The following is a 21,244-nucleotide window of genomic DNA, read 5'->3' as shown; positions in this document are numbered from 1 at the left end:
GAGTTTCAGTTTGGGAAGATGAAAAAGTTCCGGAGACGGATAGTGACAATGGTTGTACAACGGTGGGACAGTACTTAACGACACAGAAGTGTATGTCTAAAAATGGTTAAAATTTTATGTTATGCATATTTTGCCTCGATAAAAAACTTGTAGGTAGATGGGACCATCTGGGCAGAGCGTGAAGAGTGGAGAAGGCAGTAGGTAGAAGGCAGAAAGCTCGGGAACCAGCAGTGGGGGCAAAAGCGGTGGAGACAGAGAAGGAACATTCTGGACAGACAAGGAAAAGCAGGAGAGGTCAGTATCTTCTGAAGCCAGGGGAGTAGAGTTAGGAGGGGGTGTTGGAATGCTTGAGGTTGTCTGTTTTGCTTGTCTTTGAACCTGAACCTTCTCTTTGGCACCTTGATTTTGTGGGTCTGCTTTCCTCTGCTAGCTCCTGATGATGTCATTTCTGGTCAGTGCCCACGCTGGGCCCAGACTGCCTCAAGGCCGAATCCTGGCCTGGTCTCCTCTCTTGGCTCCTTCCATCCCCTCTCTGTAGCCAGTTCTATTTTGTCCATGGGGCTAACATCTTGGTGAGACAAATCTTTTTTAATTAAAAAGACATAAGATTGAGGACATTTCTTCTTGTGGCATTTTTTATTACTATTGATGTATATTGTTTTATCCTGAGACACAAAACCTACAAATTCTGAACTTAAAAATTAGGGGGGGGGCACCTGGGTGCCTCAGTCATCTGGGGTACCTGAGCGTCTGATTTTTGATTTCGGCTCAGGTCATGATCTCAGGGTCGTGAGATCGAGTCCCATGTCAGGCTCTGTGCTCAGCGGGGGGTCTCCTTGAGATTCTCTCTCTTCCTCTCCCTCTGCTCCCCCCCCCAAATTAGGGGTGGTTAGTTTATGGCCAAAATTCCTTTAGTAACAAAAGAATTCATCTTTTGCTTACAGAACTTCAATGATTTGATAAGCCGTAGGTTAGGGACACTGACAGCTAACATTTTATAAGGGGGGATGACAATGCAGTTACAAAGGGCGAGCAACATAGTTTTTCCAATGATGACGTTTGCACCCCCACATTTTGAAGAACCTAAAAGGGGATACCTTGATCTAAGTGATTTCTTCCCTTTTTTTTCTTTGTTTTTAGACATTGTCCAGCTGATCACCACACGAGCATCAGAGGGTTGCCCACAGAGAAAACACGGTTCTTAGCTCTACAAAGAAAAAGGCCTGAGAACTATGCTCTTTTATTGATTTTATTTCTCCAAGAGTTTTCTTACTAAGTGAATTAACCTTGCACCGTTAACTTGACGTAATCTTAAGAAAATATATGAAATATGCTTTAGAAAAAATGACACGTGCTCTAACCAGCCATCTCGTTTGGCAATCATTTTCCAGAGCGGTTGTCCTTTCGGGATGGGGAGGTGGGGTTTTTTTTTTTTTACATGTGAGTGATTAAATCTACACACAAGAGCTCCAAACTCTTGCTGACCTCCCTCTGCAACACCAGCTGGTGTTGGGAGACAGAGTCCTGAGGCCAGCAGGGGTCTCTCTCCAAGGCTTGGGTCACCCCAAGCTGTTTGGCCATCAGTCCTGGAGTGTCACCCCAGAAGATCTGGGCAGTTCCCGAACATAAACTTAGCAGCTCCTCCCGTCATAACGGCAATCGTGGAACACATTGGAAGGGCTCAGATGCATCCCATGGAGAAAGAGGGATTGGTTTTTTTGTCCCCATTTGCAGACAGGGTCCCTTGAAAGCACACGATACTTCTACTGCAGGGTTCCACATTTCTAGGCTGTCACTCACTGGGCTTAGTACGATCTCTTCATCCTTGGGACATGGGGGACACTTCCCAGCCCCCAACTCAATAATGTGAGCGTCTGGATAGGTGTTCAATCCCCAAACTGTGGATTTAAAAGGAATAGCTGCTCCGTGGCTCTGGGGCGCGGCTCAGCAGTCCCAGCTCTATCCCTGAATCGACTCCGAAGAGGCAGGTGCTGCCCTGGGTCCGTTCTTAGCCACGCAGTCAAGCCAGTGTGAACGGGCCCGTATGGGGACCACCTACACCAGGCTGTTTCTCCGACTGTCCCACTCCAGCCCGTGTTATAAACTTGCCTGCTCAGCCAACAACTTTGGGAGATAAGGACTGGGTTTCTGATTGGCAGCCGCTGAGTTTCTGTCCTCAGCTCTCCTCATAATGATTCTCCCTGGGGTTTCGGGACAACTGAAGGCTCCCCAAAGCCTCAGATACGGAGCCCAGGAAGGAAGGGTGGTCTAGGCTGTGTGTATGTGTTCCAGTCATTTCCTTCCTTTGGAGTATTTGGTTTCACAGGTCACTAGCTGGTCCCAAGGCTCCTCACCCAGCAGACCAGGTGGTGTCCGGGCCTGGAGGAGGGCTGGCTGGCGTCGGAGGGAGGGGGTAGCAGGAGAGGTGGGCAGCAGCTGAGAGACCCCAAGCAGCAGTGTGTCTGGAGCTGTTCCCAGATTCGCTTGGGTCCAGTCGGGCTTCTGTATGATTCCATGAGAACTGTGGGAAGTAAGGGCCTTGGGGAAGGGGCTGCTAAGACAGAGCAAAACTGGAGAGAACTTTCCGGGAAACTTCAAGGCTCCCAGGGATGCTGGACAGCTTTGTGTTTAAGAGCCATTGCAAGACGTGGAGAGGTTGCCCTGGGAAGGGGGGTGGTGGGAGAAGGTGAAAGAGGGGTTGGGTGAGGACTGGGGTGAGGGTAGCTGGGTAGGGGGCTCAGTCCTCAGTCTTTCTTTCTTCTTGGAGAATCTCACTCTGAACTTGGAGAGGCAGCAGAGTCCCCATCCTCAGGGTCCTGCCCGTTGGGGGAGATTGGCTGACCCCCTTTCACACGCTTCCACTTCATCCTTCGGTTCTGGAACCACACTTTGACCTGATGGAGGAAGCAAAGGAACCTGGTCATCAAGGGAGGTACAATTACCTCCCCATATTGATGCTCAAGACAGCAGTTTGCAGTTCTAGGGGCCCCAACTGGAACCTCCACTTGTCCTCTCCCGCTCCTCCAAAGGCACCAGGAATCAAGACAAAAGGGAGGACACATCAATCTGCCCAGAGACCTCTCTTGTGTCTCCCTGTCTTTGTGTCAGAAAGCCTGCCAGTCTGGGGACAGGGTCTAAAAGTCACTTGGCATTTGGCCCCACCTACTTTCACATGCCCCCCCCCCCGCCTCCGGTGTCAACACCTCCTCCCTCTAGCTTCTGTTACCCAAGGGTCTGGGAGCAGAGGATCACCAGCCTCATCCTGAGGCACGTTCGTAAAACACTTGTCAGTTTAGATAGCTCTGGTCTGCGTATTTTCTCATCTTAGCTTCAGCATTACCTGCAGGGTGGGGTCATGACTCTGGAGACCCAGAGAGGTCAGGAGACATGTCCCAGAGGTCACAGGGCTAGGAGGTAGTAGAGGCAGGATCTGAATCTTAGTTTTCTAAACCGAGCACTCTGGCAGAGCCCCTCATCAACTGAAAGCTGCTATCAAATACCGTTATTATTATAATACTTTACTCCATGTTAGAACGTGGGTGTGGGTGGAAGGCTCTGAGGGAAAACCCCAAACAAAAGGGCTAGGAAGTTTTTTTAGAGGTGTCCAGGAACCACTTGGGGAACTTACTAGAAATGCAGACTCCCAGTCCCACTTATTGTTACTGCAAAGTCACTCTCCAGAGTTATGGAATCTGCATTTGTTTTTTGAGTTTTAAATTTTATTTTTGAAGTAATCCATCTCTACACCCAGCATGGGGCTTGAACTCATGACCCCCAGATCAAGAGTCGTCTGCTCCACTGACTGAGCCAGCCAGGCGCCCCTTCGAATCTGCATTTTAAACAAGGGCTGAGGTGATTCCAGTGCACGCTTAAGTTTGGGAATAACCAGATCAGAGGTTCCAACCCTGGCTGCACGTGAGAACCACCTAGGGGAACTCTGAAAAAATGCTGATGTCTGGACTCTATCCCAGACCAATGGAAACAGTCTCTAAAGCCAGACATCGATGTTGTTAAACTCTCTGCCAGTGATTCAGGTAGAGGCACAGTTGAGAACCACTGGACTGGGCAGAGGGAGAAGAGAAAGGAGAAGGTTCAGGCAGGAGTGGTGGGAAGGTTGGGGGATGAGAGAGCAGAGGACAGGAGGGATGGCCAGAGGAGCTCGGGCCCCCTGGACCGCACCTGCCGCTCGGAGAGGTCCAGGTTCACGGCGATCTCGTATCTCCGAAGCCGGGTCAGGTAGTTATGGTGCGCAAACTCGGCCTCGAGCTCCCGCAGCTGCTCCTTGGTGAAGGCTGTCCTCTCCTTGCGAGCCTTGCTGCCGCCCTCGGGCTTCCCTCGGCTCTCCTGGTTGTCTGGGGAGAAAGCATCCCAAACAGGAACATGTGAGCCGCAGAGGTTCCCTTTCCTTTGTCCTTAAGAGTCAGGGCAGCGCAGCCTTTCCTGTCTCTCTTGTTTTTATTTTTTATTTTATTTTCTATTAAAGATTTTATTTATTTATTTGAGAGAGAAAGAGCGCGCGCATGAGCATGAGCAGAGGGGAGGGGCAGAGGGAGAGGGAGAAGCAAACCTCCACCAAGCAGGGAGCCTGTTGCGGGACTCGATCCCAGGACCCTGGGATCATGACATGAGCTGAAGGCAGATGCTTAACCAACTGAACCACCCAGGCGCCCCTGTGTCTCTTGTTTTTTAAAGGATATTGAGAAAGAACCCACATTGTCCCTTTATCATTCCTTCTAGCGCTTTAACCCCCTGAGAACTGGGAAGTCTTCTGGCTCCCGGCCTCAGGTGCATCCACCCCCCACCCCAAACTTTTTTTTTTAAGATTTTATTTATTTATTTGAGAGACAGAGAGAGAGAGCATGAGCGGGGTGAGGGGAAGAGGGAGAAGCAGACTCCCTGCTGAGCAGGGAGCCCGCGATGCAGGGCTCGGTCCCTGGACTCAATCCCAGCACTCCTGGATCGTGACTCCAGCGGAAGGCAGACGCTTAAGAGCTGAGCCACCCAGGCGCCCCTACCCCAAACTTTTTTTTTTATCCCCAAAGCACAAGAAGCTGCTCTTGGCTGTTTAATGATTTCTACTATCCAAACTCCACTCCCCCCACCCCCCGTTTGACACTAGTAGTGGCTATAAGTTTGTGGGGCAAAGGTTCTAAAACTGAGGCTCTCTGTCCTCAGAGACATCACCATCACCTGAGAACTGTCAGAAATGCATATCCTGGGGCCTCATCCCAGACCTACTGAATCAGACACTCTGGGGGTGGGGCCCAGCAATAAGTCTTCAAGGTGATTGTGACACACGGTCAAGTTTACAAACCCCTGCTCTAAGACCTCACTTCTCAGAGGGTGCCATGGCCACAGCAGCAGGGCCCGGAAGTTGGTCAGACTTGCAGGATCTCAGGCCCTACCCATGACCTGCTGAATCAGAATCACATTTTAGCCGGATCCCCAGGGGAGTTGTGTGCACATGTAAATTGAGAAGTGCTGCTTTAAGCTTCTTTCCCACTTTGATAGCAGGAGGGGCCAAGTCTGGAAGGTTCTGGGCTCTGCATTAGACACAGCAGGAGCTCCATCATAGCGGCTAACAGGGATGCAGGGAGCAAACACCTTACATGTATCAGCCACTTAATCCTCCCAATAACTCAGCCAGGTAAGTTCTTGTATTAGCCCCACACTGTATAGACCAGAAAAGTAAACCCAGAGACATTTAAACAAGTTGTTCAAGTTCATCTAGTTGGTCCAGCCAGTGACTGGCTGAAGCAGAAATCAAACCCAGTCAGTTTGACTCACATGCTGTTCAAATAAAATCCACGTAGGAAGGGGTTACAAACTGTAGAGTGCTGTACAAACGACAGGGACTATATGTTATTCCCGCTCCCCCGCCCCCCGCCCCCCAGCAAGCTGAGAGGCGGTTCTACCTTCACTTCAGTGGTGGAGCTGGGTGGGGAGGCAGCCCGAAGGAGACCAATCACCCACACAATTAACAATGCCGGCCACGTGTCTGGTGAATGGCTACAGGCTCCAAAATTTGGAAGTCTTTCATTTCATTGTCCTTTTACAGACCCGAAGGCCCCGTGGCTCAGAGTTAGGTGCTTTACTGAAAGCGGTGCCCCCACCTTGTACCCCCTTAGGGACCTCATGCGTGCCCGGGTGTGTGTGGCGGGGAGTCCTGGTTGTGTGTGGGGGGGAGTCCCTGTTGTCGGGGGCTGGCCCGGAGGTGGGGGCTTTTAGACGGGTTTGTAGAGGGCAGGGAAGACCCCTCCCCAAAGCAGCCACATTGCGGAGCGCGTGGGGAGGTGGAGACCCCTCGTCAGCCCTGGTCCAGTCGGGAACCTCAGCCCCCTGGTTTCCTTCTCCGCAGTTCCTTCTCCTGCTTTCCATTCAGTCCCTTGTGTTTCAGTTTCCAGGCCCTCCGTCCCCGCCGAGCAGGAGCCGGGAGAGGAGCTGGGGGTGGGGGGCATAGTAAAGCGATCGGGGGTGCCCCTGCGGGAACCGAGAAGGCGGAGGGGCGCCTTCCCCCCGGGGGCTCCCCTGTGCCCGGCTGCCCGGTCTCGGGGTTGGCCACCAGCGGGGCGCGCCCGGAGGCAGGAAGGGGCGCGTCCCACAGGCTCGGGGGGAAGGCTGGCTTAGACCCCTCCAGTGGGAGCGGGAGCGTGGGCTGGAGGGAAGGACGCGCAGCACACCCCCGGCCGGGGATCCCCAGCAGTGCACCGGCCTTGGCTGCCACCGGCCCGGGAAGGGAGGGCAGCATTCCCGGAGCACATCCCGGCGGGCAGAGACCCAGCTCATTTCCTACCCACTCCTGTCCCAGGGCTCAGGGTGGTTCCCAGCCCTTCCTTTTCACGACTGAGGGGGTGTGAAACCAAGATGACTCGTGTCAAGGTTTGAGGCCTCCATCTCCTCGCTGGGGGCCTTTGAGGAAGTCACTTAACCTCTCTGGGCTTCAGTTGCCTCATCAAGAAATTGGAGAAAATAAAGCACCTACCTCCCAGGGTTACTGGGAAGCCTGGACCAGCTCTTGTGTGGGGAAAATGCTTTTAAAACTTTAAAGTGCTTGAACAAAAACATATTCTTCCAATTCTTCCACTCTGAGAGATGCCATCTGAGGGGCTGGGATAGTACCAGCTGTGGTTTCTTGAAGGCCTCTGTGTTCTCAGATCCATTTAATCATTTCCACAAAACACCCCTAGGAGGAGCTACTATTATTGTCCCCTTTAGCATCATCAAGTGGAGTTGTGTGATAATTTGATTAATAGTGTTCTCTTTCTCCCCCCATGGATGAAACTGCTTTTTCTCACTTGTTACTGTACCTGGTACGGTACTTGCTAAACATTTGCTAGATCCAACCCAGTATTCAGAGGAGGAAGCAGCCTCAGAAAGGCACAGGAACTTGCCTGGTGTGTCCAGCAGTTTGGTGGGGGGCGGGGTGCAGAACTGAGATTGGGACCCAGATTCATCTGACTAGAGGTGCAGTGGTCAATGCTGGCCTCAGTTTCTCCATCTGCATCTGGCAGGCTCAGGGCTGGACCCAGAGTCTCCCCACCCAGTGCTCCTGGAGGCCCTGTACTGGGTTGATGCCCTCACTGACACTCCCCTTCTCCTAGGCCTGTTTAGGTGCACACGGGTGCCTATGAAAGCCCAGAAAACAGCCCACTCTCTCCAGTCCTGCACCTTAGCCTCCCAAGAGAGATGAGGGGAGGTAGGGAGAGGACCCCTTTGAGCTGATCTTGGACTGGTTACTGGGCCCCTCCCTGCCCACCTCCTCACTGTCCCGAGGTAGGCGCTGGGCCTCAGGGTGGGAAAGAAGAGGAAATGGGACAGAGGAGCTGGGGCTGGGAAGTCAGTGAACCTGGGGCAACAACCGCGAAGGGGGCTGGGAGAGCAGCACCCAGAGGACACCTGCTCATCAGCTTCTCAGGGAAGAAGGCCTCTCATCACTGTTAGAAATGACAAGAGGGCCTGAAGTAGGGGAGGCTAGCTATGGCAATCAAAGTGGAAGTTCTGGTTCTCTTTGTTCTGCAACATTGTCATCAACATAGAAAAAGAAGGATGAAGACAAACCGGGAGCCATTTCTGGCTGGGAGGGGGGTGGGGGTTAGTCTGCCCGCTCACATGCACACTACCCTCAGGACAGTTTGATCCCAGGAGAGTACACCTTCGATGAGGTGCCTGCCTCCTACTCCGGGCCTCAGTTTCCTCATGGGGAGGAGCACGGGATTGGACTGGTGTCAGAGTCCTTTCCCAGTATGCAGCCCTGACATCTCTTCTCCTCTTCCTACTCTCTCTCCTGTTAAGAACCCCTGGCCTTGAAATTGAGGCCCCTCCGGTTGCAAATATTCTTGTCTGGGCTCCTAGTTCCTCCCTTCAGTCAGATCTGGAGTCTTGCTGTGTGCTCTGTCCCCAGGCCCTCCCCGGCCTTCCCAAGGTCTTCAGCTCACAGGTCAGGGCTATGCCAGGGAGTTTCTGTCTCCCGCTGATGTGCAAAACTCCCCACCCCGAGCCGAATGGAGGAGATGTGTCTGAGGAGCCCTTGGAGAATCTGGGCCTGAGCAGGCTCCAAGAAAGAGCTCTCTGACCTTGGGCAAGTGTCTCACGTTCTCTGAACTTCAGTTTCCTCCTTTGCAAAACAAGAACAGCTACATGCCCCATGCTCGGAAGGCTGCCGAGAAGGTAAAATGCTGCGGATACCGCGTGTTAACCCCGAGCACCGTGCCCGGCGCACTGGTGACCCTCCGTCTGAAAGAACCGTAAGCACAGGTTCCCCTGGAGATATCACTGCAGAGGTGATTCACGGTGGAGGTTCGAGACGACGTTTGTCAAGCTAGCACGTCTCCAGAGCTGTGTGAAAGGGATGCCTTCCCAGCGTCTGGCCTTTTAACTGTTTTCCCTTCTCCGCTACTTCTCTGCGTCTCTGCTTGGGTCTGTGTCTGGTCACTGTTATGTCAGCCTTCCAGCGGAGGTGTGAGTCCAGGCACAGGCACAGCACGGACCAGAGTCACATCTCAGGCGTCCTGGCCCTGCTTCTCTTTCAGGGGCAGGGGTTCAGAGGGAGGAGGCTGGTGCTCAGCAGGCTGCCTTCTGGGGCTCAGGAGGAGCAGCTCCGTCCTGCCCCAGCCCCTGCGCGGACCCTCCGAGCCAGAGCCGGCCGGGCCGTGTCGGGGCCGTCGTGCCCAGAGCAATGCAAACAGGATGTATGTGTGATTGCGGTCTGCACCAGGAGCTTTTACACCATCCAAGGTAAATTATTTCACAAAAAGCTGTCAGTTTTGGCAGGCCTTCCTAAAGTTAGCAGACAGCTTTATCGGAGCCACAAGGAAGTTCAGACAGACTCTGGGGAGCACGGCTTTTTGGAGGCCTGTATCCCTACTCCCAAGTTGTCACAGCGTTTTACATAAATTCCTATCCAAGACCAGATAGAAAGTCACATGCGGTACATTCAAATAACACTTCCGCAGTTGACAATGGATCTCTTTTCCCCAGAGGTAAACGTCTTTGGGGCTTGCATATATACTACGGAATCCTAGAACAGTAGTGCCGGAAGAGGCTTAGAGCTGATCTCTGGGCACCTTTCCATTTTACAGCAGAGCCTAGAGTAGGCGAGAGAGGGCCTCAAGATGGGGCTGGACTGCAAACCCAGATTTCCGTGACAGGAAGCTATTTCCACACATTAGGCCGCTTCCTGTTGTGTCCTTTACGTATACTGTAGGGTAGGTAAGGTACACATCAGCCCATTGAACAGAGGAGGAAATGAAGACCCAGAGACTAAAAAGGCTTGCTGGAATTCCCCGGGACCACTCCGGGGCTACCCTGGGAGGGGGGTGGCCAGCATGAAGGCCGTGCTCACCCCAGGGATGTGTCCGTGTGCGCGTCGGGGACGCGGAGGGGGAGGGGAATCCCTGGGGCATAATGTCAGCAGGCGAGACCTTGGCAAACCCTCTGAAAACGGTGTCTGGGGCTTCCTGGGCTGTCACAGTGCTGGCCTTTGACATCCTTGTTAGTTCTGATACTTTCAACTTCAGGAGGAGTCGAAGCCCATCAAAATAGACAGGACCCAGATGGAACCAGCCCGAGACCAGTTGGGCATTTGCATCCAGGACCTCCCTGGCTTCCTTTCTCATTGGGTCCCCGTGAGGCCCACCTACCTCAATGTCTGGGCCCTTAGTCTCTCCGGTAGGTGACCGAAGAGACATAGGGAGGGCTCCCAGCCTTTTTGAGGAGCCCAGCAGCGGGGCTGGGGAATTCGAAGTATGTTTGCTGGGAGAGAAGCAGATTCTTCTGGAATGGAAATGCCTGGTGCTACAGTAGTCTTTGCTGAGGGACCCCTGTGGGGTGGGGGCAGTGAGGCTATGAGGTACGAGGGAGAGTGGAATGGATGGGCAATGAGATGGGGTGTGGGGGACCATGGAAGAGGGGAACAAAGAGGTGAAGGCAAAGGGAGGCAGTGGAAATGAGGGCGGGGAGCCGCAGCAAGCCTCTGAGATGGGTTGGGGGGAGGCATGGGCAGCTGTGGACTTTGTTTGTGTTTATACGTTCCAGATGTCACCCTCAGCTGTCACCAAAGGAAGTGTGGACTTCAGGACCAGGCCCCACTGCTCACACTGTTCCTCCACCACTGTGTTCAAGGAAAACAGGGAAAACACGAACTAGAAAATGCTGGGTTAGGGGGCGGGGAAGGAATCCTGGCCAGATGCCAGGGAAGCCCAGCTCGGTGAGCAGAAAGGGCACAGGGGGGAAGGGGTTGCCTCCCGGGGCCTGCAGGGACCTCGAGTCCTGCCCTCAGAAAGAGCTGCTCTGCCTCTGGGCTCATCCCCACCTCCCTGGGCCCAGACGCCCTGACTTGCTCAAGCCAGAGAAAAAGGTGAGTAGGGCGGGACTCCTGAGCCCCTAGCCTGGCCGGCGGTAGGCAGGGCCGAGGCTACCTCTCCACTGACCTTCTTAGAGCCCAACGGCTCTTTGGGCCCCTATGTCTTAGGTGCTGGTCAGAATTTTGCTGCTTTGGTGGATACTGATTTTCTGCAGAACTTCCAGACTGTATCTGGGTGGGGCCTGAGCGGGCTCGGTCATGGGTTTTGTGCTGATGCCTCTGAGTTCAGACAGTGGCTAAGGGTCCTGATGGGGTCCCCAACCTCTGCCTGACAGGGGGCAGGAGCTTTGACCAGGGGGCAGGAGGCAGGAGGCAAGAGGAATAGGGAGTTCCTGTCTCTCCTTCCACACTGGCCACTCTGGCTTCTAAGGCTTCTTCCTTGCTGGGGGTTCTGGGGTTGAGTTGGAATGAGAGGGGCTGCCGCCACTGTGGCCCCTCAGACCACACCCTGCCCAGCACTGCAGTGACCCTGGACCAGTGAGCCTGCAGACACAGGCTGGCCCAGCTGGTAGCAGCCTTCCGAGGCCCCCTCTGTCCTTGGGTCCCTGCCTTGCCAGGCTTTGAGCACAGGCCACCTGGGATGCCGCCAGGATCAGGGAAGATTTTGAAAAGAGGAGGGCTCCTTTGTGGGTTTGGGAACAGTGGACTGAGGGGTTACCAAGTGCTGGCTGTGTCTTTACATCTGTGATCCCATCTTGTCCCATAGCAACCCTATGGTGTAGATACCGTGGTCATTTTTCAGAGAGTGGGACTCTGAGGTGTGGGGCTCGCCCGAGCTCACGCAGAACGGAAGCTGTGGATGGGGACTCGGTCTGGGTCTGCCCTGTCAGTGCACTTGACATTAGCCCCTGAAACCCGCCCCCCTGCCCTGCCCTCCCCTCCTTTACGAGGCTGCAGCCCAGCAAAGAGGGTGGGCATGGATAGGAGATCACCCAGCATGGTACTCAGTGTCCCTCTGCTGACCCAAGTGACACGGACGTTGTCCGTGTATTTCATTATCACCTCCTTTCCTTCTTCCGCTGCCAAACAGCCCACTGCTTTAGATACATTCCTAAAAGTGTCTCTCCCTATAGGTATAAGATAAGCATGCAGGGATCTGTTTGTAGCCAGAAACGATGCTCTGAGTGGGAAAGCTGGACGGGCCAAAGGGACCTGGGGCCAGGAAAACTCTGGGGTCGCGCACCCCTGTGAGATGCTGCTTTTCACTGGAGCATTGGTGCTGCTGCTGGAGCCTTGTCCTTGTCCCTCTGCCTCTCGTTTATGGGCTGAATTGCCTCCCCTGTGAATATGTCGAAGTCCTGGGCTCTGCGTGGCTCAGTCATTAAGCATCTGCCTTCGGCTCAGGTCGTGATCCCAGGGTCCTGGGATCGAGTCCCGCATCGGGCTCCCTGCTCCGCGGGGAGACTGCTTCTCCCTCTGCTCCTCTCTCTGTCTCTCATGAATAAATAAATAAAATCTTTAAAAAAAAAATATGTTCAAGTCCTAACCCCCAGGACCTCAGAATGTGACTCTATCTGGAGATAGTATCGTCCAAGGGATGATTAGGTTACAATGAAGCGCTGGTTAGGGTGGGCCCTGATCCGATCTGACCGGTGTCTTTATAAGGAGAGGAGACAGGGACACATGGGGAGATACCGGGGGTGCCCACGCACAGAGGAAGGACCGAGTGAGGACGTGGCAAGAAGAGGACCATTTGCCAGCCAAGGAGAGAAGCCTGCAGAGAAACTAAAACTGGCTGACATCTTGAGCTTTGACTTCTAGTTTCCAGAGCTGTGAGAAAATAAATGCCTGTTGTTCAAGCCGCCCAGTCTACGGTATTTTGTTTTGGCAACCCGGGTGGACTAAGACGCACCCCTGCCCCCGCCCCCGATCCTCATAGCTGGTGCTCAACCACTAAGGAGAGGGAGCAAGGCCAGGAGGGGTGCTTGGCAAGGCTGATGCTAGTCCACAGGAGACCTCTCTGCAAATTAGAAAAAGGTGCCCTTTCCTCTAGACCGGAAACATAGCCACGTGTCCCTAGGACAGCTGGGCCCTCTAGCCGCCCAGCCACAGCCGGCCCCCGTAACTCTCCTGCCATGGGGTCCACCTCATTGCTCAGCCACAGCAGCCGTGGTGGCCCTGGTACTTGGGAGCTGACCTGAGTACCCCATGGGGAATCATGCAGAGTCAGCCTAGCCTCCATATGTGGCTGTTTATGTGTCTTTCTGACCCCAGCACTAGCCTTGATTCGGGCTGGTTTTACGATCAAAGTTGGGCTCTCTGCACACCGTTTCATGAGTGAGTCTATAAAAGTCCTGATGCATTTTACAGAAGGACATCACACATGGTGGAAACCCTCAAGCCAGCCAGTGGAGGCCCTCTCAGAAAGAAGGGGAGAAAACGAATGAATGAACACCAGGCTGTAATGGAGAGTACTGATCACACAGTGAATGAGCTCCTCCTGGAGTAAATGCTCCAGTAGGTGCGAGGGAGATGGCATAGGTGAATCAGATACCATCCTGGCCCTCCAGACACTTCAGTTTTAGGGAGAAAAGCAGTCATATGCTATAACTCTGGATGAAAGGTAAACTCATACTCAATGATGAAAGACTGAAAGCTTTTCCTCTAAGATCAGGAACAAGCAAGGATGCTCATTGTTGCTACTTCTAGTCAACATAATACTGTAGGTCCTAGCCAGAGCAATCAGGTGAAAAAATAAAAAATAAAAGGCATCTAAATTGGAAAGGAAGGCGTAAAATGATCTCTGTTTGCAAATGACATGGTCTTGTATATGGAAACCCCTGAAGATTCCACAAAAAAAAAAAAAAAACCTCTCGGAGCTAATGAATGAATTCAGCAAAGTTACAGGATAGAACATCAACACACAAAGATCAGCGGCATTTCTATCCACAAACCATGAACAATCTGAAAGGGAAATTATGGAAATAATTTACATTGACAATGGCATCAAAAAGAAAAAAACCCACTTATGAATAGACTTAACTAAGGAGGTAAAAGAAATGTACACTAAAAACTCCAAAACATTTTGAAAGAAATGAAAGACGACACAACAAAATGGGAAGACATCCTATGTTTATAGATTGGAAGACTTAATATTGTTAAAATGTCCTTATGACTCAAAGTGATCTACAGATTCAGTGTAATTCCTATCAAAATCCCAATGGCATTTTTTGCAAAAATAGAAAAAATTTCAGAGGACCCTGAGCAGCCAAAACAATCCTGAGAAAGAGAAACAAAGATGGAGGCCTCACACTTTCTGATTTTGTTTATTTTTTATTTTTTTATTTTTTAAGATTTTATTTATTTGAGAGAGAGAGAATGAGAGAGAGAGAAAGCACATGAGTTGGGGGGAGGGTCAGAGGGAGAAGCGCAGGGAGCCCGATGCGGGACTCGATCCAGGGGCTCCAGGATCATGACCTGAGCCGAAGGCAGTCGCTTAACCAACTGAGCCACCCAGGCGCCCACACTTTCTGATTTTAAAACGTATTACAAAGCTGCAATAATCACAACAGTATTGCATTGGCATAAAGTCAGACCTAGAGAACGATGGAACAGAATTCTTATGAAGTAAACCCTCACATATATGGTCAAATGATCTTCAACAAAGGTGCTAAGGCTACACAGGGGGGAAAGGACAACCTTCAATAGATGATGTGGGGAAAACTGGATATCTACATGCAAAAGAATAAAGCTGGACCTTCACCTTACAGCATATAAAAAAATTAACTCAAAATAGTTTAAAGGGAACCGGGGTGGCTCAGTTGGTTAAGCGTCCGACTTGATTTGGGCTCAGATCATTATCTCAGGGTCGTGAGATTGAACCCTGTATTGGGCTCCACGCTGGGCATGGAGTCTGCTTAAGATTTTCTCTCTCTCCCTCAACCTCTGCCCATCCCCCCACCACACACGTTCTCTCTCTCTCTCTAAAAAGATAAATAAATAAAATAGTTTAAAAACTTAAACACAAGATCTAATACTATAAAACTCCTAGAGGAAAACATGGGGAACAATCTTCATGACATTAGGTTTGGCAATGATTTCATGAATATAACACCAGAAGCACAGGCAACAAAAAGCAAAAACAGAGAAATGGGACTACCTCAAACCTAAGGACATCTATGCAGCAAAGGGACCAACAGCAGAATGCAAAGGCAACCTATAGAGTGGGCAAAAATATTTGCAACCCATATGCTGATAAGGGATTAATATCCAGAATATATAAAGAACTCCTACAAGACAACAACAAAAGTCAAACAATTCAACTGAAACATGGGCAAAGGACTTGAATAGACATCTCTCCAAAGAATATCTACAACTGGCCAGCAAGTCTATGTAAAGATGCTCAACATCACCAAGCATTAGGGAAATGCAAATCAAAACCATGATGAGATATCATCTTATATGAAAAGAGTAGGGGAATTCCTCAAAAAATTACAAATAGAATTACTGTAGGATCCAGAAATTCCACTTCTGGGTATATATCCAAAAGAATTCAAAAGCAGAATTGTGAAGAGATATTTGCACACCCATGTTCATTGCAGAATTATTCCTAATAGCCCACTTGGAAGCAACCCAAGTGTTTGTCCATCAACAGATGAATGGATAAAGAAAATGTGGTCTATGCCAACCGTGGAATAATATTCATCCTTAAAAAAGGAAAGTCTGTTCTCTGCTACAGCACAGATGAACCTGGAGGACATTATGCTAAGTAAAATAAGTCAATCACAGAAAGACAAATATTGCATGATTCCACTTATCTGAAATATCTAAAGTAGTCTAACTCTTTTCTAGATCAGTCTCTAATAATACTTGCTATTAAAAGGCAAAGTGAGAAGGGTTTATCTTTGGCCTAAAGTTACTCTGTGTTCCATTTAGATTTACTCCTCATCCAATACCATGGTACAGTCCCACATTAGCTTTGCTCTGGCCACCACCCCTGCGAAGCCTGAGGCAGACTGGCCACCTAAAGTAGTCTAATTCTAAGAAACAGAACATAGATCGCTATTTGTCAGGCCTGGGGGAGAGGGAAAAGGTGAGTTGTTTTCCAACAGATATAGGGTTTCAGTTTTATAAGATGAAAAAGTTCTAGAGATCTGTTGCAGGACAATGTGCATATAGTTAACGCTACTTTACCATATGCTTAAAAATCAGCTGGAGGAGCACATGACTCTTGATCTCGGGGTCATGAGTTCAAGCCCCATGTGGGGTGTAGAGATTACTTAAATAAATAAAACTTTAAAAAAAATTTTAAATGATCATGATGGCAAATTTTGTGTTATGTGTTTTTTATCATAATTTTTACTTATTTACTTTTTCAAAGATTTTATTTCTCAAGAATGTCTAAACCCAACGTGGGGCTCAAACTCACGACTCTGAGATCAAGAGTCACACACAACACTGACTGAGCCAGTGAGGCGCCCCTGATCATCATTTTTAAGGAGGAGATTTCAAATACAAGATGTCCCATGGTAAGAAACCTCAGAAGAACTCCTTTATGAAGTTATGAGCTACCTATTTAGAAAATCAGCACAAGTTCTAGTGGATACTAAAACTTGCAACTTTTTCAACGGCTTTCACTGCAATGATGCTATGGGCAAGCGGAGCCATACACTTAAAAAAAGAGAAGAAAGATCCTTGGAGAGGGTGGCTTTTGAGCTGGATGTTAAAATAAGGACTTCCATAGGCAGAGGAGTGGTGGGGGAGGGATGGAAGGGAAAGTGCTTCAGCGAATGGGGTTGAGGGGAGAGAAAAGCGGGGTGTGTTTGTGGGGCAAGTGAACCCGTGTGGCTTGTGGCAGGGAGGGTAGAGGTGGGAAGGCTGGGTGGGGGGCAGGGGGGCGCTATGGGTGGCAGAGAGCAGGTGGGAGAAAGGGGCCGATCTGGGGAGGGTTTATAAACCTCAGGAGAAATTGGGAGTTTGTGTGGCTGCACAGGGGCAGGTGGGGATCACATCTTGCAGGGGAGAAGTCAGGGAAGGATAAGCCTGGGGAGGCACACGTGTTGGAGACGAAGGAGACTGACAAGGCGAGTCTGAGGAAGGCAGAGGGAGCACGTGAGAGCACCAGTGAGCAGGGCTGAGCCCAAGCACAGGGGGCTCTCCCTGGCGGGCGATCGGATTCACCTACAGCCAGGCGGATCACGCGCGACCTTCCCTTGAACCCCGCCAGGAAATCACCGAGAAATCCCTCATTCCCATAAATTAAAGACGACCACGGTAGCCAGACAGATGGACAGATCGGGGGCAAACAACAGTGGCCTCGCAGCTGTCCCTGCCAGCAGGGCTCTTTGACACCCCTGGGCCAGGGGCTGGGAGTGTTTGCAGTGAGATAACATCACACTGGTCTCCTAAATCAGTTCTGTGCTGTGAACCAACAGAAGGTCTCTGAGCAGAAGCCAGGGCCCCCTGCTTTCCTCATCATTTACTTGAGCAAATCAGCTCCACTTCCAGTGGGAATGACAGGGGAGCAGCTGGGGCTGGCCGAAGGAGAGGGGAGAATAGAGAACGTTCCTCTTGAGACGAACTTTCAGTAACTTTCTGTTGCTGGAGCCTCCTCGGCCTGCTAGTGCAGGATCCTTTCGCCAAGCACACCTCATCCCCCAACCTCTCCAGCAGGTCTCTTGGTTCCAAGCTCCTAACTGACGACAACTGGATTTGAGGACCAGCAATAATTGCAAGGAGTTCCCATGTCTTATACCCCAGAATCAGGAATTTCTGAGTCAGCGTATTTGGAAAAATTCAATTCCATTGACCACCCGCCCCCCCCCCCAACATGTTCTGAAGTCTGGTTCTGGAAATATGGGCCTAATAACACAGCTGCCATTTATTGAACCCACATGCCAGGCACAGGGCTGATCTCACGGATCACTGCCTTTAACCTTCACAGTGACTGTAGGGAAGGTACTTTGGTTCGAATCCCGTTTTACAGCTGGGAAAATGGAGGCCCCAGGAAATTAAGAAGTTTTCCAAAGTCCCATGGTTGTGGTGCTGACATGCCAACCTGCCGGCCTGCCCGTGAAGAACTATGGAAAACACATTTCCGATCGATGGCTGGTTAACCTTCAGAGACAGCTTAGCACGGGCCAGGGTGAGACATGTGAGGCACTCACGTTGGGCGCAAAATGCAAGCGGTGTCAAACCCCTCAGTCATCAAGTGGAATAATATTTTTAATGCCATGTTTTAAGAAATCAGAGTTAATGCAAAAAATCCATGATGAACAAAACATCAAAAGTTTAAATAGAGACTCCACGAGGTGGCTCGGAATTGGTGGAGTGGGATGGGGGTTCTTTGTGGGTTTGTCTCTTGGGTTCCAGATTCCTAGGGTTGGTTGGGGGCCTTGCTCCTCTGCTTTTCCCTTCCTTCAGGCTCTTACGAAGCTAATCTTTCCTGCCTCCGCCCTCTCCAGTTCAATTCCAAAGGAAGGCTCAGGCAACTAGCTGGGACAGAAAGATTCTCGTGCTGAACAGAGAGCGGGTCTGGAACCCCAGAGAATGAATGAAACTCAGCTTGCTGTGCCCTGCCTGACTGCTGCCATTGCCGCTGCTCCTGAGGGGATGCGGAGGGGGAGCCCAGGACCGCTCCTGGATAAGAACTACCCCCCTGCCCCGAAGAGTTGCAGGACATTCAGTGGAGGGAGTCCACGTGCTCTTGGGATGGCCAGCTGCTTGGCACGTGAGCTCGCTCCCTAACGCAGTGCCACAGGCCACCGACCCAAAGGAAAGAAGGCACATGTGGGGCTTGCTGGAATGCAGAATGATTGTACCTAAGCCCAGTCCTTTGCTTGTGCCTTCCAGTGCCTCGGCTCCCAGGTCCCTGGAAAGTGTCTGGATATGGCCAAGGGAAGTGTGGGCAGAGATGGAGGAGCTACGGGGCAGGCGCCCCGGCAGGGAGAGCTCTTCAGCCAGGCGCAGAGCCAAGTCGCTGAGAGCCCCTCGGTGAGGAGAAGCAGAAAGTGCCCCATCTCGGCACATCTCCAGCAGGGGCTAGGAAGAGTTGAGGATTTAACCAGCTGGGGACTTAAAGGGCCCTCCTATTAGGCTGTGGCCATCCATTGTGAGCACAGAGAGGGGCTTCTTTAAGTGTGGAGACCAAATATTTCAAAATGAGGATTATGCTTGAAATCTGCTGAAGGGTGTGGGATTTGGGGTCTGAGGTCCAGGTTTTGAGCTTGATCCCGGGGTTACCAACTGTCCTGATTGGCCCCGGGGCCGAGGGGTTTCCTGGGACACTGGACTTTCAAGGCTAAACACAGAGAAGTCCTGAGCCAATCCAGATGAGTGGGGCGCTCTCTAGACCCCATTCTGTCAGGGTCCTCCTCAAACTCTGTCTCTGCTTTTCCACACGTACAGCACAGAGATACTGGTAAGACCCGCCGTGCTTAGTTCGCACAGTGGTGGGACCCCAAAGAGCTAACGTGTGTTTCCTGCAGCACCTTGAACCCCCCTCTCTGTCCATAACACATCCACTGCCAGACAAGCATCTGCAGCCCTCTTCTCCCTCTTAGTCTGAGCCCTCTGCGGGTGAGACGTCCATATTCATCTCTGCAACCCGCCCCCCCCCCCCCCCAGGCCTTGGCCAGTGCTCCGCAAAGAGAAGATGCTCGGGAAACCTGTGCTACATGGAAAGTGCTCTGCAAAATCAAAGCACAGAGTGTTCTCGTTGGTTGGTTGACACTCTCGTTTTCTGCCCGCCCCTGGTTAGCCCTGGGAGAAAAGTTCTCTATGGGTTCAGGAGGACACGGGGGGGGGCAAGGTGGGGACAGGGAACCAGACAGAAGGTGAATGGGCGGCACGAGAAACCAGGAGGGTCCCATGGAGAGATGAGGAAACCAGTCCCCACCACAGGGAGGAGACGGACAGGAGCTGGGATCTTAATAAGCAGGCCGTTCCATCCTCTGGCCTCTGGGTCTCCTTGGCTGCCTGCCTCCCTGACTTTCCCAAGGCTGGTGATCCCTCAGGAGGACCCTTCGGGGAGGGGAGGGAATGCCTTCCCTGGGGGTCGCCCAGACCTTAGCACGCTGAGCTGCCCTCTTGGCTCAGACACGGGCAGAATGATAGACACCTCGGGGCCAGTCTGTCCCAAATCTCTGCACTCCATCTCCTCCTCGCCCTTGCCCCTCCCATCCCAGCCGTCTGCTTCTCTGCCTCTAGGATCCTAGAGACAGAGGGTCCCGGCTCTGCTTGATGCCCTGGGGTCCCAGCCTCCGTCCTAGCCCTCCAAGCTCCCATCTCAGCTCACTCCCCCGGTGAGCAAACCCTTTGGCTCTGGGACCATTTGGAGCCTGCTGGGGCTCGGTGGGGAGAAGCATGACCTGGAGGCAGCCCGGATTCAGGAAAGCCCCTCTCCAGCCCTTGCCAGCCCGCAGCGAGCCTCCATCCCATGTATCTTCCCAATCTCTGTGGATCTTATTTCATTGACTTGCTGGCATAACCTTCCTGGGGTCTGGGAGTGCTGGGGGCACAGATACAGCCTCCATGACCAAAGAATCCTGGAACTCTGAGTAGAAGAAACCCCAAAGGCAACTCCTGCGTTTGGGTAGATTAGATAATATCGTTTGCAATTCAGGGTCAGGGCAGCTCGACTCATAGAGGGCAAGCAACCTAGCAAAGGAACGCTCAGCTGCTCCTCGGTCACATACCTGGACTCTCCTTTTTCCGTCTGGTTGACTTCTTCTCTGTCTCATGGGCAGTGTTCCCGAGGACTTCGTAGTCCTCACCTGGGCCTCCCGTCGTGTCCACCAGGCCTGGGCTGTTGGCCCCCATCTCCCCGGAGCCCCCAGCTGGGCCCGGGTTGAGCCTGCGCCGGGCCTCGGAGACGGGGAAGTTCCAGTCCGGGGGCTGTGGGAAAGCGGGGTGCTGCTCAGTGAAGAGGCGCTCCTCCCGGGGAAGGCTGTGTGGGGTGGCTGCCAGGCAGGAGGCCGAGAAGTCGGGGTACGCTGCCGCTGCTGTCGCCGGAAAGTCTGGTTTCTGGTGGAAGGAGAACGGTGTTGGCGGGTAGTGGGGCAGACCTGAGCCCCCAGTGCCTTCTGCGTGGGGATTTCGAAGGCAGCCCCAGCCCGGGGCTGGGGGATGGGGGCTCCTCATGCAGCTGCTGGCCACGGGATCCATCTGCCGTCTCCTGCTGCGCGCGCCTCAGTCTTTTCAAAGTTTGGATTCTTACACTTTGTTTATATTCAAATTTTTTAAAAATGCAAAAAAAAAAAGATAAATAAATAAATAAATAAGAGGGGGAACCATTCAGCAGAAAATTCACCCTGGGAACCAAAACAAAAACCAAAACTAAAGTCTCCTTCAAGTATGCACACGTGTGACCAGCTACACGGATGTGTGTGCACACACCTATGTCAGACTTCACTCCTGGCTTCCTGCCTGTCCCCCCGCCCCCCC

At 52.0% G+C, this 21,244-nt stretch overlaps 1 protein-coding gene across 2 annotated transcripts; it reads right to left on the bottom strand.

The window, feature by feature from the left end:
• Window positions 1–1,299: 1,299 nt before the first annotated feature.
• On the bottom strand, window positions 1,300–20,977 carry MEOX1 (mesenchyme homeobox 1). Of its 2 annotated transcripts, XM_028092782.2 has the most exons (3): window positions 20,497–20,977; window positions 4,180–4,352; window positions 1,300–2,894 (listed from the first exon to the last, which is right to left on the bottom strand). In XM_028092782.2, the coding sequence occupies exons 1-3, from the start codon at window positions 20,963–20,965 to the stop codon at window positions 2,772–2,774; spliced, it is 765 nt and encodes a 254-aa protein (XP_027948583.1). In that variant the 5' UTR covers window positions 20,966–20,977; the 3' UTR covers window positions 1,300–2,771. The 2 variants fall into 2 exon arrangements, with proteins under 2 accessions (XP_027948583.1, XP_027948585.1); XM_028092784.2 differs by lacking the exon at window positions 4,180–4,352.
• Between the last annotated feature and the right edge of the window lie 267 nt (window positions 20,978–21,244).

The sequence above is a fragment of the Eumetopias jubatus genome, unplaced genomic scaffold, assembly GCF_037043125.1.
Source record: "Eumetopias jubatus isolate StellerSeaLion01/CBP00866 unplaced genomic scaffold, mEumJub1_p1.0 scaffold_10, whole genome shotgun sequence".
NCBI classification, from domain to species: domain Eukaryota; kingdom Metazoa; phylum Chordata; class Mammalia; order Carnivora; family Otariidae; genus Eumetopias; species Eumetopias jubatus.
The sequence above is the reverse complement of the archived record's forward strand: the minus strand, read 5'-3'. Positions and strand labels throughout refer to the sequence as shown.

What these genes read in the sequence shown, in the direction of transcription:
- MEOX1 (XM_028092782.2), bottom strand. Translation starts at nt 20,965, where the DNA reads ATGGATCCCGTGGCCAGCAGCTGCATGAGGAGCCCCCATCCCCCAGCC. An exon ending in ACGGAAAAAGGAGAGTCCAG is followed by an intron (nt 4,353 to 20,496) that starts GTATGTGACCGA and finishes CTTTCTCCCCAG; the next exon opens with ACAACCAGGAGAGCCGAGGG. An exon ending in TGGACCTCTCCGAGCGGCAG is followed by an intron (nt 2,895 to 4,179) that starts GTGCGGTCCAGG and finishes TTCCTCCATCAG; the next exon opens with GTCAAAGTGTGGTTCCAGAA.